Genomic DNA, 14,131 nt, shown 5'->3' on the forward strand with positions numbered 1-14,131 from the left:
TGTTACTTAAGGAAACAATGATTTATTTGCTCAAGCAATTAGCTAATTCAGGCAAAGTTCAGGTACTCAAACAGTGTTGTGAGGAAACTGAATTTTTTGACTCTGCTTTTTGGGGGGTTGATTCTAGGTAGCCTTTTTCTAAGTAATGGCAAAAATGGTCACAAGCAACTTATTTCAGGCTCACATTCTACAAGCTTGGCACTATGGCAAAGTATCTTAACCATGGGGAATCAAAATCAAGGGAGAGAAGGAAGAATAACAATTTGGAGGAAACAACTTCTTTATCTATTTATTTTTTGAAGATTATTTATTTATTTTGAGAGAGAGAGAGTGATTGTGAGCTGGGGAGGGACGAGAGAGAAAATCTTAAGCAGGCTCCACATTGCCAGCATGGAGTCCAATGCGGCACTCAAAACCACGAACCATGAGATCATGACCTGAGCCAAAATCAAGAGTCTGAGGCTTAACTGACTAAGCCTCCCAGGTGCCTCTAATTGAAGGAAACAATTTCTGTCATTAAGTTGCTTGTTCTTTTGCCAAAGTATGCACTAGGTATCCAATCAATCTCAAAGCATTTTATTTTATTTATACTTAATATAGATATATAGCTGAAATATTTATTTCATTTATTTCATTCCTTCTCTTATACATTAAAAGTAGCATTTGAAATCCCTCCATATGAGTTTGACATCATCCCCTTAGTAAGTACTGTAAAACACAGGGCAATTTTTTCCCTCCAAGCTGACTTAGTTCCTTTTATACATAAGTTTTTCTTCAAATAACTCATATTTCTTATATAGAAAGCTAGAGAGGCCATGAATCTTTGCCCTTAATATTTCTGAGAAATGTAATATTTTCAGACACATTAGCTAAATTTTAAATATTTACTTTAATGTATATACAGTTCACCAAAAGCAATGTTTTGAGGGCTGACCATATTTTGATCATGTCTTAGCTCACATGCCTATTTATACTAATTTTTTAAATATTGGAATTTTTATTAAATAATTGCAAATTGATTTCTATTTCCTTAAATCAGGTTCAGATTTCATACTGAATAAGAGCTCTAATAAACCATGTATCCCTTAAGGCACATCTATGTCTTCTGTATCTATCTATCATCTATCTGTCATAGATTTGCTTTGTGCCAACCACAAATTCATTTTTCCTTCAAGTGATAAATTCTGTGTGTTTCCAGTTGCAGCTTTTTTTTTTTTGATAATCCAAAATCAACATTTTACTGTATTTTCCAGCTGTCAAACTTTAAAAATTTTAAATTATTTTAAAGGTTTTATTTGTTTATTTTGATTGAAAGTGAGACAGAGAGAGAGAGCTAAAGTAGGGGAGGGGCAGAGAGTGAGGAAGAGAGAGAGAATCCCAAGCAGGCTCTTCTCTGTCAGTGCAGAACAAAAGCCCAACATGGGGCTCTATCTCTGGAACTGTGAGATAATGACCTGAGTTGAAACTGAGAGTTGGACACTTAACAGACTGAGCCACCTAGATGCCCCCAATTGTCAAACTTCTTAAAAAATCATTCTTCTTTCTAATTGGGCACCTGTGAGTCCCAGGGCCTCCCTCTCTGCATGTTCCACATGGGTTGAAAAACCTCTTATAAAAGTTTATGGGTGTTCCTGGCTAAAACAAAGAGACTACTCTTTCCAGCTATGGAAAATGAATTACTGCCATAAATATATCTCCCTGATGCCCCCAGTATCTGATAGCCCAGTGCTTCAGCAGCTGAACAGCTTGTAAAGTTGGTTCTGTGGCTTGCAATAATTTTTCTCTCAGATAAAAGTTAACAGGAATTAACTATACCTTAGTCCAGTACACTTGAGGGAGGGCTGAGCTTCCTTTCTCCCAGTTATTTCATCAAATAGATACTGAAAGGGAATGGAAAAAGTTCATATTACAAAATAAAAAGTCCTGGATGACTAAGTTATATGTATGTAAAAAATATTAAGGAGTAAGTTTATACAGGAAAGGAACTTATATCCCAAAATGTGCTATTTATTTGACTTAAAATTTCACATCATATAGTAGATAGTCTGAAACACTAGAACGGATATTGCAACAACCATCTTTTCCCTTATTTTTCCAGAAACCGGGTTTAAAAAAAAAAAAAAAAAAACTACTAAGCAAAACCTTCCTTTGCTACACAAGGTGATTTGCCGCCTTTCAGTGATAAAATGAGCAATCATTCAAAAGAAAGAAAATGCCCATATTAGGAGACACTAATGCAAGTGGTACATTGTGATTAACACTCTAAATTTAACAAATGAACTTTGGACTTTTCTGTTTCTGAGCTGTGTATTTTAGCTAAGAACATACAATGGATAAAAAAATATCTCTTCCAAATAAGAAGGGATGGGCAAATGCATTAATATCATCCCCCCCTTTAATGGCTGCAGAAAAAAAAAATGTTCATGAAGATGTGGCCAAGATCATATACAGACCTGGCTGTTTTTCAGCCCAAGTGCTCCTTGCACTTTGCACTTCATTCTTCCCCTGCAGGTTAAGGATAGTGTCTTTCCCAGCCCTGCATGGTAAGTAGTGTATAATTGGTTATTGAACCAAACCCTTCAGCATTATTCAGGCTGTAATTAACCCTTTGCCATGCTATGAGATCCTCAGATGTTTAAAGTTATACCCAATTGCCTGATGCCCTGAAAATTGCCTTGCCATGGATTAGCTGGATGTGCCCCTCCCCCCATTCAAACACTGCCATCATTATTACCTCACACTTGTGTGGAAGGAGGTGAAATTAACAGGCCACAAAAAATCGTTTACTGTCAAACTCCAGTACTGAGATACCATCAGTTCATTCAAGTTCCATCCTATTTTTAACAGAAAACAGTTTGTTCTTTGAACAAACACTTCAGAGGAGAATGGTAGACATTGTTTGAAAAATATACAAATATCATTAGTTAGGATGCAGTCTGTAAAAGAGCCCAGGAGTGCCTAATTTCTTATTTCTGATGAAAAGTAGATGCATACAGGCAGATATCTCATATCTGCATTATAAACATGCTCCTTGGAAGTGGTAGGCAACTCTTTTCCTGACATAAAAAGAAAGTGTCTTTGCTCATTTTAAGAAAAAGTAAAACCCAGCCTGGGAATAGAGTCCAGGAGGCACAAATTAATTATTTGAGCCCAATATTTTGAGGTGTGGCATTGTTGGGAGCAAAGTTCAGGTTGGTGCTCTGCTGGTGGCCCTGGAGTCCTTAGGTTGTGTTTGATGATTAAGTCATGCGAGTAAGAAGAAGCTGTGTATAGGAATATTGGGCTCCAGTAAAAGCAGGGTTTAAAGGCCCATGTTTATTCTAATCATTGACAGGATGCATCTGGGAGTTTCCTGATGGCAATGGCCCTTCCCTTCCCACCTGGATAGATAGGATAGACTAGCGCACGATCTGCTAAGTTTGAGACCTAGACTCTAGAACAAACTTGTCCAGAAAACTTGTACTCCTCTACTTTTCCCCAGAACATTCGTTGCAAGGCAAAAGACCCAGATATACTTCTCTGAATCTGGTTAAATAATATTTGCACTTTTGTTGGAAAAGTTTCCTCTACATGAGCAATTATTTCACATACCTTTGAGTTTCACAATTCAGTGTAAAACAGTAAATTTGTGTATCCCTCTTCCGGAGCCCCTTTCCAGCCAACCCCCAACCATCCCTCCACCTCCACCCTCCCATTCCTACCTCTCTACTCCTGTCAGACTCTGAAGTGTCACTGATGGTGTTTTTTTATGCTTCCAACAGTTTACAAAACAAACAGTGGACCCTGTGACTGGTCTGGTATTCACTCAGTAAGATGCAACAGTATCTCCCGATCCAAGCAGCCTGAGCAGCTATTGGCGGCAGGTCGGCTCCCTAAAAGGCTGGCGTTTGCCAATCTCTGTGCTCTGCCAGGTCCTGAAATCAGCCATTTGAGGGCTGATGGTGTGCACATGTCCACTGGGAGGGAGGAAACCACAAAGGGAAGAGGGACTAGACTCCAGGGGACTCTGGCTCCAGTTTGATTTTCCTCTCAATTTATTCTGTCTATTCAAAGAAAAAATATATGTATATATAAAAATTACACACATATGCACACACTTTTTTCCCCCTCTGAATATAGATCCAGAAATTGTTTTTTCTAATTTAGGAGTTTTCCTGCTTTCTCTCCTTGCCCTGTCCTCTGCGCCCTCTCTCCCTCTCCCTCCCTAACCTACTTTAGGTTGAAACTTTGCATTGCATATTCCCTTCACCCCCTCCGGGGATGGCTCTGAGCTCTCGGGCTCTTGCCTTCTCCGTGGAAGCCTTGGTGGAGAGACCCAGGAAAAGGAAACTGCAAGATCCAAGAGAGGAGACACAGCCTGAGTTGCTGAAGAAAGAGGAGGGAGAGGAGGAGGAGAGAAGGAACTGGACAGCAGGGAAGAAGAGCCAGCAGCCGGGTAAGTATTCCTACCGCAGCCCCAACGCCCTGAGCCCGCTACCCGAGCATGCTGGACCCGCAAGTTTCAGCGCGACCGGCGAAGCTGAGAGAGGGCTGCTAGCCTTACACTAGGACTCTTTGGTCCAGCTAAATGGCCACGTTTTGGGCCGCGGGGACATGTTGGTCACTTGGCTACAGGGGAAGCTTCAGAGCCTCCAAATTCAGTCCGTATTGCTGTGGTTCATTTGCGGTGAAGGGTGGTGGCGTCCCTATGTTTGTAAAGAAGTTAGACTTCAACCTCCCCAAAGCCCTGAGAGCCAGATCTTAGCTGTTTCTCGCCGTAGGAAGCAGGTACGCATCCTGGTTCGGAGGGGATTCAGCCTAGGGGACAAATTTGAGAAGGATAGTGCCTTTCCCAGGATGAGATCTGGGCCCCCTTCTCCCCATCAGGGGGTCACAGTAGGTGTTGTGGGGAATTTAAGGATCTGCCTCCAAGGTTCCCAGGGAAGAGACCAAATCGGTCTGCTCCAAGACCGGCATCAGGGAGAAGGGGACGCAGGAACTGTGAACCTCTCTCAAACTCTGGTCGTCTCTCTGTCCAGCAGAAAAACGACCCAAAGCAGAGCCTTCAGCAACTGCTTTCTCAGCCTGTAGCGGCAGCGACAGTGACGACAGTGACCACAACAGAGGCAGAAATCTGGAAGAGAAAGGTGCTATCCAAGTAGAGCTTCAAGGATCCGAACTGTGGAAGAGATTCCATGACATTGGGACTGAGATGATCATTACCAAGGCTGGCAGGTTCGGCTCTGCCCAAACTGTTCAAGGGATGCACACAGTAGGCGTTTAATGTACCACTCTCATAAGATGTGGTGCCTCCAGTTTTATGCTCTATATCCATCCTCACCCTGACAGGAATGAGAAAGTCCCTGCCTCTCAATAAATCGCCCTAGGACTGCCTGCCCATGTTAGTGGCTCAGCTTTTCTTTTCTGTACACAGTGACTTCAAGAAATTTTCCTTAAAGTCTCACAGTTATCAGTGGACAAAATCTCATCTAGCAGATCCCCAGCAGACCATCCCTAGCTAGCCTGGAGCAATTTGAGGTGGGCTTTTTTTGCTTTCACCTTTTGCTTTGGGGCAGCTTCACATCAGCTGGGTAACTTTTTTGTGTGAATCTTCCTAATTTCAGTCTTTCCCAAATCTGCCTCACAGAAAGTACTGCTGAAAACTCAGGGGCCAGGTACAGTTTTTTCTCTACTTTCTCTTATATAGCTTTTTATTAATGGTGGTGGTGGGGAGTGGGGTGGGCGAAGCTTTGTGGTAAGAATATTCTCCACTCAGAAATCCAGAACCTGTTCAATCAAGCATACAACCAAAAATCTTTCCTATGTAGCAAATAGCATTCCTTGAATCCATCCTAGAATGGGGAAGTTGTGAATTTCTTCACTTGTCATTTGTTCCCAACCCCATCCCACTCCAAATCTCTCTAAAAACACAAGGTCAGTGGCTATTTTCTTTCCCACAGGCGGATGTTCCCCTCTGTTCGAGTCAAAGTGAAAGGGTTGGACCCAGGGAAGCAGTACTATGTGGCCATCGACGTGGTGCCAGTAGATTCCAAACGTTATAGGTAACCAGGCCCAAAGGAGACTACCTCAGGCCCAGGCTGGGAATGGGGATTCAGATCTATGGAACCTGAGAATGCTATTTTGAAAGCTCTACCATGGGGGGTGGGATTGCTGTCCTGTGGGCTTTGGGAGTTGAATATTCTCACTCAAATGGAGGTTCAAACTGAGAAAAACAGTCTTGATTCTTTCCTCTCAGTCCTGGAGCAGGTGCCAGTTGGTGCTTCAGTGTACCCCAAACCCTTTGCTTATCCACTGCTCTGGCCTTGGCTGTGCCAATCGCAGAGGGTGTGGACTCAGGCAGCTAGGAAGGAAATTGTTTGATGGAATTTAGAGAGAAATGCCTGTGCTTCTGGAGCTGCACTGGGCTCTGGGCTGTGCTATTTTGGCATCAGGGTCCTGGAACAATGTCCTGATTTACCATCTAATGCTAATCTAGCAGTTACCGTGTTTGGGTCTATTTTTCCTTCCTCAGCCTCTCTCCTGAAGTAGTGGTCAGGCCCTAGAAATTACAAATAACTTTTTTTTTTTAAATAGGCTCTCTACTGGGGCGCCTGGGTGGCGCAGTCGGTTAAGCGTCCGGCTTCAGCCAGGTCACGATCTCGCGGTCCGTGAGTTCGAGCCCCGCGTCGGGCTCTGGGCTGATGGCTCAGAGCCTGGAGCCTGTTTCCGATTCTGTGTCTCCCTCTCTCTCTGCCCCTCCCCCGTTCATGCTCTGTCTCTCTCTGTCCCAAAAATAAATAAACATTGAAAAAAAAAATTTAAAAAAAAATAAAAATAAAAAATAAAAAAAAATAGGCTCTCTACTCATAGCAGACTAATGGTGGTTGAACTGATCTAAAGCCAAGAGGTCCTTCAGTGCTAGCATCCCAGAGGCACAGTTCTGCCACCGCTTTGACTTAGAGGCTATGGGGGTTGTACAGAAGCACCCTTACTCGGGCTGTGAGTGTTCCACTGAAGTGGATGTCTAGTCTTTCTAAGAGAGAACCCACATCATGCCCAGTGCTGGATTTGAGAGGCAAAGAGAAAAGCAGTTCAAGAGCCTGCTGGAACAGCAGCTTAGAAATAGAACAAGTTGATTCTTGTTGATTGTGTTGTGATTGTTGTGAACAAGTTGATTCACATTTGAGCTGGCTTGGGAATGCAGTGCACAATTGAGTGGCTGAGATTGGAAACAGGGTGAAAATCAGCCCTGAGGCCTCATGGGCTAGAGTTCCAGGGAGTATTTTGATGTGAAGCTTTGTTGGTGAAAGGGCTTTGAGGGCGACTGGTGGAGGTGGATTGGACAGACACCCTCCTCAGACTTTTGCTTTCTCTCTACACTTCCTTCTGGAGACATGAGGATTTTTTGGCTGTCTCTGTGCAGTAAAATGGATTAGATCAATTTGTGTTGCTGTTTGTGTGAGGAAATACAAACCAGACTCTGAAATCCCATGACGTTATACTCGCCCTGGAACTTCATTGCATTTTATTGACATATACTTATATACTGTTTGTTTTTTGTCCCTGAACGCCTTTTGGAAATTAAGTTGGATCTTCTACTAGTTGCCTTTGGGATTAGGAGGCAAACCTTGGCTAATGCCCGTAGGACTGGATCCAGCAGCCTTCCTCCCACACAGCTGGCTTTGGCCCACTTCACCTAAAGCCACATGCTCTCTGCCTTTTCAGGTATGTGTACCACAGCTCGCAGTGGATGGTAGCTGGGAATACAGACCACTCTTGCATTACTCCCAGGTTCTATGTTCACCCGGACTCACCCTGCTCTGGAGAGACCTGGATGCAGCAGATCATCAGCTTTGATAGATTGAAACTCACCAACAATGAGATGGATGACAAAGGTCATGTAAGTGTTCAGCAATCCTTTGTTGTGGGAGGGGAGGGATATGCCAACACGTCAGCTTTCAGTTCCCTCTGGAGAGGCCTAGGAGACTTCTACCAGGTGGTCTTAAGGAACTGTTTAAGCTCTGGGATTGTGACCAGAGTAACTCTTGTGACATTTGTTTAGCATCTGAGAGTGATGGGGGTTGGGAACATTGAGTGAGGGGAGTTTGAAGACCAAATGAGATTGTTTTAAGCCATAATATCTGGTTTGGGAGTGTGGAAGGGAATGCACTTAGTGAAACTCTCTAGCATCTCAGCCTCTAGGGCAATCACTGTGAGCTCTGATTACCTTCTCCTAGATGGGCACACCTTCTGTATGGCATGGTATGACAGGAATCTCCTCCACAACTTGCCCTTATGAAAGAGGTTATTTTCAGGTTACCTGGATCTTGAACCTTTTTTCCAGATGTATCCTGCCCCTGCCCTGCCTGGCCTGCCCCTATGCTAGCCACAAAATAAAGAGAAGGAGGTCCCCAGAAATTAGGAGGTGGGGTATGTCAGGTGGCTGCCCTTCAGTTACCATAAGTCCAGGGAATGTATAGCAGGCAGTCAGATCCTAGTGACATTCGGGGATATCACATGGTCACCCACATTTAGAAGTAAGAAAAGGCCTCATCTGGAAATGGAATTACAGCTTCCAGATGCTGCTATGGTGCTGAAATCTGGAAACCTCTTAGCCCTGAGCGTGTCTGTCTAGAATCAAATGGCACAGAAAAGTCCTTGTGTGTGGCTAACCTAGCCTTTCTGGTTTAACCTCACTTTTGCATGTGGGCATGTTGGGAGTGCCAATGAGAAGAAACCAGTGTTGCAGAGGGGAAGCCAATTTCTAGGCAACATTTCATGATTTCTCCTCCAGATCATTCTGCAGTCCATGCACAAGTACAAGCCCCGTGTGCATGTGATGGAACAGGACAGCAAAGTTGACTTGTCCCGGATTCAGTCCCTGCCCATTGAAGGGGTTAAAACGTTCCTCTTTAAAGAAACTGAGTTCACCACAGTGACTGCTTACCAAAACCAGCAGGTAAGGACAACTAGGACTCAGGAAAGCAGGGATGGCTCCAGAGGGACTTTCTGGAAAGAGGCAAGCTGCACCATATGGATTGAATTTTCCACAATTAAAAAAAATCATAGTCTTATTGCATTGCCATTTCGGCAAGCTTGATTGTAAATTGTGTGGCTCTTGTATTAGAAAGGAGAGCAGAACAAAGAGTGCCATGGGAGAAAGGAGGCAACCATTCCAAATTCAACTAAGCAATATGTTTATACTAATTGAATATACTACATTACACATTGAAGTGTTTTGTGGTTGTTGTAACCATTACAAGCAAGGGTGAACAGTGTTATAACTGAAAGCATTGACTTTACCTTTTTCTCTTTTTTTGAATCCATAGATTACCAAACTGAAAATCGACAGGAATCCTTTTGCTAAAGGATTTAGAGATCCTGGAAGAAACAGGTAAGCAGCATAACAAACATATCTAATATTTATATTGCCCTTTTCACAATTATTACCGATAAGGAAACTGTGGCTCAGAGACTCAGAGGCCCAAAATTTTGTAACTCGTAGGTGGTAGGAAAATAACCTAGTGTTTTGTCTGTAAAATCTTGCTCCTCCTTTTTCCTCCTCAACCCATTTTTAAGATATTGCTTACTCTAGATTCTTGGCATTTTTATTCAGGGAATAATTACTGTGATTTTATTCAGCAGTCTAGCTATAAAAAATATTTCAGATATTGACCCCTACAAACTATAATAAAATAACTTAAAAGTTTACATAAATCATTATTTTCAAGAATTGAATTCTGGAGTTTCTGATAGTTACATCTATTTTTCAGGGGTGTATTGGATGGGCCTTTAGAGATCTACCCATGGAGGCCTTCTCTCACTCTGGATTTTAAAACTTTTGGTGCAGATACACAAAGTAAGGAAAGTTTTAATGTTTACCTTTAAATGTTAATGAAGTATCAACAATCAGAACTTCTGTTGCAAATACTTCACAAGGGGAGAAGTGCATGCCAGAAATGCATGTTTACAGGGAATTGTGTTTATCTTTATCTTGATGAAGAGATAATAGGGGAAAAGGGGGAATGGGCATGAAGGAAAAGAGTAGAGCCATGATAATGGTGGATTTCTTGACTTCAGCCCTCTTGAGTTATACATCCTGAGATCTCCATATCTCACTTGGATTCTTCAGCATCTCACTATCTCACATTCTTTAGAATCACCTGTGGTGCATTTGTGGCCTTATTTGCAATTATATTCGATACTGAAATGTTTCTCATAAACTTTCAGCACATGTTAAAATGACATGCATTAAATTTTACCATCACTTAGTTCTAATTTTTTTTTATTTTACATAGGGAAACTAAATGTTGAAAACAATACTAAAACTATCACAATTAGTTTAATTGTCACAAGCATTAAAAATATTTACAAGGTATTTGTTCTTATGTAGTACATTACATAACTAAATAATAACAATAATTAGTGCAAGCTTTCTGGTGGAAGAATGTATACCATCATTTCTCTGGTGTTTAATAATAAATAAAAGTATTTGCAAACAACATAGAATTATTTTACTGCTGTTGTCTTTACTCCATTAAAATTGTCTTTGAACATTAATTCAAGGTTATAATCATGGAGAAAATCATCAACATTATAGTTAGGTTGAATTTTACATGATACCATAACATTGAAAACAGATCAATTTGAATCACTTGGTAAAGTATTTCACCGGATTGACTGTATAATTTGGTTTACAGAGTTCTGTAGAAAAGTGCAAACATTTATTTGGTAGTATCACTTTAATCGCATGTAGGCAGCATGCTCTTAAAATATCCAGGTCAACACAAAGTGCACTAATAAAGAGAAAAAGCTAAAGATGATCATTAATTGGTAATTTAAAATATACAGTTTTCTTAATTATTTAAATGTCCAGATCACTTTCAGTTTGCAAAGAAAAGTGCTACTATTTTTAAATAGCTTTTTAATGTTTAATTATAAAAGATATTTGCCACCCTGTTAATAAAGAATTAGTCTATGTCTACATACACAAAATAGGTAAGAAAAACAACCATAACACCAAAAAACAGAAAAAAAAACCCACAAAAATAATTGATTAAGTCCAGTCAATAACGAAATTTAAAAAATTCAAACATGAAAATAAGGTGGAAAGTCTAGATTTTCCTGGACCTTATAATAATCCTTAACTTTGGTAGATGCTAGGAAAACAAAAAGATCACCTGACAACATTAATGTGAACACTTTCATTTTTATTTTGTTATTTTTAACCTAAAAAAATTGACTTCAATTTTGACATAGTGTATCATAGAAGTCTCCTAATCCATGACTTTCATATGAGAAAAAAATGCACTTAAATATGTTATTTTTGTTTATAAGATTATTTTCGGGGTACCTGGGTGGCTTGATCAGTTAAGCATCCAACTTCGGCTCAGGTCATGATCTCACGGTAAATGGGTTCCAGCCCCGCGTCGAGCTCTATGCTGACAGCTCAGAGCCTGGAGCCTGCTTCGGATTCTGTTTCCCTCTCTCTCTGCCCCTCCCCCACTCACGATCTGTCTCTCTCAAAAATAAACATTAAAAATAATTTAATTTTTAATAATGACCTGAGCCAAAGCCGGATGCTCAACTGACTGAGCCACCCAGGCGCCCCCCCAAAAAAATTTTTAAAGATTATTCTCGTGTGCTCCAATTTTTTTTAAATCAAGACTGAAACTTCCTATGGAATCCCTACCAATTTGTTCCATTTAATTAAATATGTATTTTTGTACATTTTTTAAAGTTTAGAAAACTTTTTTTTAATTTGTAAGATATAATTAGCTCTGGGTACTATTTAATTGGGCATCTTTTGGACATTGGATAAATGTCCCAAGTGCATAGCACAATTCTTGAGCATACCGGTGAATGTTCAATACATGGTACATAATGGTAGTGCTAAAACTAATAATGGTAGTAGTAAAGATACCGTATGAACTTTGGTCAGGGAAATGACCATATTCTTTCCCAAATAAGTAAAAAGAACAGTGAACTTGCAGAAAAGCTAATAAAAAAATGAAATAGGGATGTTTGTGATCATTAGTACTCATTCAATAGGAACATCAAGTTCATTGTTCATTAACTGGATTGTCATTCACAGGTGGAAGCAGTGGTTCATCTCCAGTGACCTCTGGTGGAGGGACTCCTCCTTTGAACTCCTTGCTTTTTCCACCCTGCTCTCTGCCTACATTTCACTTATCTACAAGCTCTCTTGGAATGCCCTGTCCAGAGGTGTATCTGCACAATATCAACCTGCCCCTTTGCTACAAGATTTGCCCAAATAACTTTTGGCGACAGCAGCATCTTGTTTTGCCACCTCCTGAAAGACTAGCAAGCAGCAACAGTTCTCAGTGTTTAGCCCCACTCATGATGGAACTTTCCACATTATGTTCTCTGGGGATCGCCAATTCAGAAAATGGTTCATTTGAAGACTTGAATGGGCAGTGTCTACAGGCATCTAATTCTTCCAATCAAATGTTGTATGGATTACAGTCACCTGAAAATATTTTATCACCAAGCTCCATTGGCCAGGAAGCAATTGGTTGCTCTCTCCATCCTTCCTGTGGTTTTTATAGGTACAACTCAGTGCCATCTAGACTGGTAAATGCTGCCAACCATCTCAAAGTGAATGATAATAGTCAAGTTTCTTTTAGAGAAGGCAAATGCAATCATGCTTATTGGTGTCCAACAATTAATCATTGCCTTTAATGGAATAGTCACAATCCTAAAACAATTACACATAAGCATGTATTTTCTTTATTTGTATCCAAAGAAAGGTCAAGAGCTATTGGGCTTTAAAAACTTTATTATCAGAAATTGTTTCTGTTATGCATTTAAAGTGCCTTATCAGATATTCAAAAGAAGTTGTTATAGGTCAAATATGACCTGAAACAATCTCTGATTATGGTGGTCTTGGACCTCAAAGTAAGTCAATAAACATTATTTGATGAGATAGACTATGGGTGAAAATTGACTCCAGGTGAAGCCTCTATTTATAGTGATGTCAGTTTACCATTTCAACTGTCTCTTCAATATTGACAATGACCAAAAGAAGATGAGTTTAACTCTTGTAAAAGCAATCAATTTTAGTTTTATCTATGAATATTATATTCATTGTGATTCTCTATCAATTGTAGAAAAAATTCATTTTTCATTTGCCTTACACTTTTAAACTTTGCTGTTGAAGGAGCTACTAATCTCAATTCTAAGGAACAAACAAGGACACAAACTTTCAAATATTAATCATTGCACCCTAAACATCAGTTAATCCTGAAATAACACAAAGATTAAATGAAAAGCAAAATATTCTAAGTTTGATCTTTCCTTTTATTTTTTGGGTCATTGTCAGGTGAAGCTTATTTACTTATTCCTTTAACCAGCCTGGTGTTTTGTACTCAGTTTACAAAAAACAAATTATTTTAGTTCTCCAAAATGACTAATAAATACTATTTGAAAGGGGATACTACATTTGAGTCCATAAATATGAAAATTTCATTACATTGGTACAATTTAATTCCACTCCTGTGATTCAGTCATGGTAAATTGGACTAACTAGACAAAAAGGAGCAAAAATGAGATTTTATTTTAGTTTATGAAGTTGAATGTTTCCTTTTGCCTGGCCCTAAATCTTCTGAAAAACCTTAAGTATAACCTACATAAAACTTGCATATCTTTAAAATAAATCAGATTAAAATTTTTATGACACTATAATTTATGAAGACAAGGTGCTTCACATCACAATGGCATGGCTTGACTTTTGACAAAGTAATCAAACTTCTAAACTACTTTCTCTAACCTTTCCAACACATATTCGGAAAAACACGTTATTATTTGTTTTTCTTGAAATGGTTATTTCCTCTTAAATGTGCCTTATAAATGTGCCTTCACATATATGCATTAAAATTATATTCCCCTTCACTTTTGGATATAGGAATAGAACAGCACATGGTTACATTTAAACTGACTATTCTAGTCAAGATGAAATATTATTTGTGATACAAACTAATTAGATACCTGCTATAAAAGACTTTGGGGCAAGAAATCTGTATTAACCAGGTTTATCAGATCAGGTATTAAAGCAGCAAGCACACTTTATTTCTATCTTCTCCAAAACAGGTTATAGTTAATTAAGTTACAATTTTTTAAAGCAGAAACTGCC

At 39.8% G+C, this 14,131-nt stretch overlaps 1 protein-coding gene across 1 annotated transcript; it reads left to right on the top strand.

Annotated features, from left to right (window-relative positions):
* The first annotated feature begins 4,260 nt into the window (after nt 1–4,260).
* TBX22 (T-box transcription factor 22) lies at nt 4,261–12,930 on the top strand. Its single transcript, XM_045471781.1, has 8 exons — nt 4,261–4,435; nt 5,019–5,214; nt 5,940–6,041; nt 7,705–7,879; nt 8,774–8,938; nt 9,309–9,373; nt 9,753–9,838; nt 12,074–12,930. The coding sequence occupies exons 1-8, from the start codon at nt 4,261–4,263 to the stop codon at nt 12,679–12,681; spliced, it is 1,572 nt and encodes a 523-aa protein (XP_045327737.1). The 3' UTR covers nt 12,682–12,930.
* The last annotated feature ends 1,201 nt before the right edge of the window (nt 12,931–14,131 follow it).

The sequence above is a fragment of the Leopardus geoffroyi genome, chromosome X, assembly GCF_018350155.1.
Source record: "Leopardus geoffroyi isolate Oge1 chromosome X, O.geoffroyi_Oge1_pat1.0, whole genome shotgun sequence".
In the NCBI taxonomy this organism is placed as follows: Eukaryota; Metazoa; Chordata; class Mammalia; order Carnivora; family Felidae; genus Leopardus; species Leopardus geoffroyi.

Excerpts from the sequence above, each read along its gene's own strand:
- TBX22 (XM_045471781.1), top strand. The coding sequence starts at position 4,261 with ATGGCTCTGAGCTCTCGGGCTCTTGCCTTCTCCGTGGAAGCCTTGGTG. Across the intron at positions 4,436-5,018 it reads GAAGAAGAGCCAGCAGCCGG|CAGAAAAACGACCCAAAGCA; the intron begins GTAAGTATTCCT and ends CTCTCTGTCCAG. Across the intron at positions 9,839-12,073 it reads TTTTGGTGCAGATACACAAA|GTGGAAGCAGTGGTTCATCT; the intron begins GTAAGGAAAGTT and ends TGTCATTCACAG.